Source organism: Octopus bimaculoides, chromosome 25 (genome assembly GCF_001194135.2).
Source record: "Octopus bimaculoides isolate UCB-OBI-ISO-001 chromosome 25, ASM119413v2, whole genome shotgun sequence".
Classification (NCBI taxonomy): Eukaryota; Metazoa; Mollusca; class Cephalopoda; order Octopoda; family Octopodidae; genus Octopus; species Octopus bimaculoides.
Genome location: NC_069005.1, coordinates 32,860,093 through 32,865,407, shown reverse-complemented (window position 1 = coordinate 32,865,407; position 5,315 = coordinate 32,860,093). Strand labels below are relative to the sequence as shown.

The 5,315-nt window shown below is 37.0% G+C and overlaps 1 protein-coding gene across 2 annotated transcripts in view; it reads right to left on the bottom strand.

Moving 5' to 3' along the window:
• Positions 1 to 1,321: 1,321 nt before the first annotated feature.
• LOC106869085 (uncharacterized) overlaps positions 1,322 to 5,315 on the bottom strand; it is a 6,479-nt gene continuing 2,485 nt past the window's right edge. Inside the window, exons 3-4 of one of the 2 annotated variants that reach the window (XM_014914610.2) lie at positions 4,381 to 4,592; positions 1,322 to 2,639 (exon numbers count right to left, since the gene is read on the bottom strand). In XM_014914610.2, coding sequence (XP_014770096.1) covers positions 2,035 to 2,639; positions 4,381 to 4,592 — 817 coding nt within the window. In that variant the 3' untranslated portion in view covers positions 1,322 to 2,034. The remainder of the gene's footprint in view (positions 2,640 to 4,380; positions 4,593 to 5,315) is intronic. The other variant, XM_014914611.2, reaches the window with a different exon arrangement.

The window sequence follows — 5,315 nt, the reverse complement described above, 5'->3', positions numbered from 1 at the left end:
CAGATTGAAAGATCTCGGCCAGCGGCAAACTGTTTCTGCACAAATGGGTCTGCAGCGAGTCCCTATGGCCTGCCTAGCTGATTCAGGTGCCCTCTGGAATCGGTCCTGCAAGTGCTGTCGGTGTAGTTCGCGATCTTATTCCTTTTTTTTTTTTTTTTCGAGTCCCCACAACGTTTCCAGTTACTTTTGGGTACCTCCTCATATATTTGATATTTAAATATGTAGCTCTGTCAAAGTGGTGTGGGATGGTTGTTGTGGTGTTTCAGAGGTCAAATAGAACGAACCATTCACTGTAGTGGTGTTGACTGGTCGTTGTTATATATTAATCACAATATTCTAGTGATCAGCATCCTGAATAATTCACAACCGGCAGCATTTGTCTAGTGACCAGTGGGGTGGGACCAGTCACTGCAATATTACTCTAGTGGTCAGTTTTTTGAATTTCGAACTTCCAACTTTTATCTTGTGAAAAAAAACCCCCCAAAAAACAAACAGACCAATCAATAGATACTGATGATTGACCTGCAATTTATAACTAATTTGATTTAATCAATCTTTGGTCTATCTTCTATAAATCTTTCTTGAGTGACCTAATATCCTTGCAGCGATATTGAGTCTATTAACATCAGATACAAAACAAAGCCAGACCTGGCAATTTGATTTCATATTTGATTTTGCAGCCAATTATATCCTTCCTACTTTTATCTATTAAAAATTGATAATCAATGATTATCTGTAAATGTCAGTTGCTGCTGTTATATGTAATTATTTATCTTTGAAACATGATGCAGTATTTGGGCCCATTGAATCCTGACAAACTGGCCAACCCATACCTGTATAAAAGTCGTTAAATGATGGCTATTCCCCCAACATCACCTATAATTGGAGTTGGTGAGAATCGGGCACCGTTTGCCTTCTGGTTTTAGTAATTGTGGAGCAGATGATGGTGCTTGTGGGTGTTCAAAGTGTAAAGGGAGTTATGAAGAAATTAGGGAATCTCTTATATCCCCTCTATTTGAGAACCAGGCTGTGTTAGTTTCTTATTGTATTTTGGGGTTTTTGTATTGTAGCTGAAGTGTGACGTGGTGGGCAGCTTCCTGATCGGTGGTAGTCTTTTATATCACTCTGCATTATTAGAATCATTAAAACCTCAGACAAAATGCCATGTCTGTTCTGGCTCTTTATGGTTCAAACCTTGCTTAACTCTGCTTTTCATCTAAGGTCAAAGTACCAGTCATATACTTGGGACTGGGGTAATCAACTAAAATTGCTGGTCTTGGGTCTAAATTAAAAATTATGTTAATGTGCTTTGTGTTGCTGATTTTTATTTTGAAAAAAAAAAAAACAGCATTTCTGATTCTGTCCTCCTAATAGGAAGTACAACTTCAGGTATATTGAAATACGTTCTCGAGTGTGGAGACCTTTTTAGTGGTTAGACAAACTTTATTCAGAATTTCCTGTTGAAAAAAAAAATATTCCTGTCAAAGCAGGAGGTGTAATGTCTAAAGAAAGATGGGTCTTTGTCAAGTTTGGGGTGAAAGAAAAATGAATTGTTCAGGGCCCACTTCAGTAAAAATTTTGTAAAACGTTTATTCCTGACGACTTTGGAATTAATCCTGATTTATTCCAGACTAAAGCTGCAAAAACTGAAAATTGTGAGCAGATAAGGCAGATTATTTCCATATTTTTCTAAAGTTGTTGGAAATATCAAGAATTCTTCAAAATACAATCATATTTTAATGTTTTTTCTTTTGTTTCCTTTAAAATTCTTTGAAATTTACAGAATTCTGAATTATTTTACTTTTAAATTACTAAATAAAAAGTCACAAATATAGACAAGCAAAACCTGGACTCTGCCAAAAGATTTCATTGTTTCAAAACTTCCTAGAAACTGTCTGGTCATCTCTGCTCACGTCTTGCTCACGGCTTATGTCACCATTATTAGCTATAGCATGACTGGTCATTCCTCGTCATCCATTCTGAGCCAAAAGCCAGGTCTGGTATAAGACGTTTATTTAAACCTTGTGAAACCATTCAATGTTGTAATTTATGATCTCTGAATGTTCCAGAATGTTCTAAATGCAGCAATGTTTTATCTAAAAGTCCGTTGTCACGTATTGTGGTATCCAAACCAAGCAGGATCCGAGGCATGTTACAAACCAACTGATAGTCTGACAAATTTTCCCCACTCTCATGTTCGGCAAACTGACGCACTGCTCGGAAAGTTTCATCTGGATGGAAACATTTCTGAATTCGCTGACTGTTGGGTAATTTTACTGCCAGTAGAATATTTTGCCCAACACATTCTGGTGCTACCAGCAAGGTATTGGAAGTTTTTTCATCAGATTCAGTGTCTGAAAATAAACTTTCATTCTCTTCAAAATGGAAGTTTAATGGCAAACCTCTCGAAGATGCTGACTGATTGAGAACTGTGTCAAAATGTTTGTTTTTGTTTCTATAGAGCTGGAAGAATTCTGTATCTTTGACTTGACAAGAATCCATGTCCACTGTTGTGTCAGTTGGTATAACATGGATATCTCTGGGTGTAGGAGTCATAAACTTTGGTTTTATGGCTGGCAGTGGTTTATACCTGGACAAGGAGGAAGACTTTGGTCGGGCGACATTAACAAGGAAATCATCTGCAAAAAAGTTTAGCATGTCTTAATGTCTACAGCATAAATATTGGTAAATGTAATGGAAGCAACTAGAATATCTAACTTTAGATCAGGCCATTTTGTTAAAACTAAATTTTTTTGTATAATTAGACCAGCTCATCATATCAAATAATATGACTGAATGACCATGAATATTTTAAACCCTCATAAAACAGTGACGAATTGGCAGAAATAGTGCATCAATGTTTGTGCTGTATATAATTCTACCTGTTTTGAGTTCAAATCCTGCCAAGGTTGATCTTGTCTCACCTGCTACTAGGATTAATAAAGTACCAGTCAAATAGACACAAAGCCACAAAATTTTGAGTTTAGTCAATGGTCATGACTGGTACTAATTTAATATTTTAAATCCTAAAATTGTTTTATCATTGTCATTCAATCTGACAAATGACGTTTTGGTTTTTAGCCTGTATGGAATAAAAATATATTAAACTTTTTGTTTTTAATTGACACTGGTTTCTGTTGAATAAAAATTAAAAACCTTAAGGTTCATTAAACACAATGAATGAGCTGCTGGTAAGAAGTGCTCTCTTGAATTAGATATTGTACCTTCCTTCATGCACAATGTTGCTACCCCTTCCGTTTAAAAATCATTTAAGCTTCTTTTAAATTGTATAAATTTTCAATATTCTTTTCGATAATATTTTTCATAGAAAATCTGTAATTTAAGTTAAACTCCTCTTGTAATATTTTTCTTTTTGTAAAAATAAAATTTGTTTAATGTCTGATTTTAATTGGTTATTTAGACATTTTGTTGAATGTCCACTGGAATTAAGAACAATCATATCTTACTATGATTGGTCTTAACAACTGTAATGGATCGTACATTTTTTTTATTGGATACACTTTAACTTTTGATCAACACTTTGTGCACACAAGTGCACATGCAGATGGACATTGTGAAGTTTAATGTTTTTTGTTAAATTTTTAATTGAAGATGCATGCTTTGTAAGGTCCATGAAATCTTTTAAATGATTGGAGAGAATTTCTTAATCTTGGAGACGGTTCTTGATATTTATCTTCCCAGCAAGGAGTTCCCTGGACCTTACACTCAATGGAACTGCATCCTTTATCACCCCTGAGGTCCCTACCAATATACAAGTGACATACTTTTATCATTTGTTCGCATTCTGTATCGTACTAAAGGCAGCAAGCTGGAAGAAACGTTGGCATGCCGGGCGAAATGCTTAGTATTTCGTCTCTTGACATTGAGTTCAAATTCCGAGGTCAGCTTTGCCTTTCATCCTTTCGGGGTAAATAAAGTACCAGTTGCATACTGAGGTCGATCTAATTGACTGGTCCCCTCCCCAAAAATTTCAGGCCTTGTGCCTAGAGAAGAAAATATTCTGTATCATACGGAGTCTCTGAGAACTCCATTAAGGTTGTGCATATCTGTGGAGTACTCAGCCACTTGCATGTTAATTTCACAAGCAGACTTTTCTGTTGATTGAATCAACTGGTACCCTTGTCATTGTAACTGACAATGCCCATAGCTATTTCTAGCAATTTGAGTATTTCAGTTGAGGCCCTCTCATTGGCTCAAGGTCTTAGGGTTCTAACCATTCCCTCTGCCAAGTAATTCTGTCTCCGAAACCACCCAAACCTCAGTGAAATCTCCAACTCCCTTCACTAACAGTTTCTACTTTGTCTAGAAATTATGACAGTATAAAAACAAAAAAAAAAAAACGATTAAAATCTTCATTACCTTGATGAGGATTTTCAGAAATGTCTAACTGTGATGTTAAACCAGTTGAACTGTATATTGATGATGGTGGGGGTGGTCGTTCTGGGTGGTCACGTCTGGGTCCTTTTGTCGTCATTGGAGGTTTAATGAGGTAACTCTCAGACATTCTTTGGGACTGCAGGGAGACCTTACCCTGCAGAGCTGCTTCCAAAGAACTGAATGACTGTTGTTGGCTGCAGGATAAAAACAAACAAAAAAAATGGTGAATTCTAGAATTTAATTTTGAGTTTTTTTCTTTTTTTTCTTTTGGCTAATTGAAAAACTGATCAAAACATCCTACTCTAAGATCCTCTCTTAGACATCTGACGATAATGTCCCTGTGAGTAGATTTGGTAGTTGGAAACTAAAAGAATCCTATTGTCTTATCCCTTTATCCCCCACCACTGCTTAACAGCTGATGCTGGTTTGTTTACTTCTCCATAACCTAGCAGTTTTGGCAAAAGTGCCCCCCCACACACACACTGGGCTTCTTTTTCCATCTACCAAATACACTTACAAGGTTTTGGTTGATCCAGGGCTATAGTAGATGACACTTGCGCAAGGTGCCATGCAGTGGGTCTGAACTCAACCACGTTAAGCAAACAAAATGCCAATTTTACTTTGTTTCTTTGAACCTGAGTGAAAATCCAATAAAAATTGAATCTTGCTTACATTCTGATTTGTTATTAATTTCTATTGAAATCACCTGAAAGTGCTCCCCCCCCCCATCGTATGGAGTGGCTGTGTAGTAAGATGCTTGCTTACCAACCACATGGTTCCAGGTTCAGTCCCACTGCATGACACCTCGGCAAGTGTCTTCTATATCCTCTGGCTGACCAAAGCCTTGCAAGTGGATTTTGGAGACCGAAACTGAAAGAAGCCTTTCGTGTGTCTGTGTTTGTTCCCCCCCCCCCCCC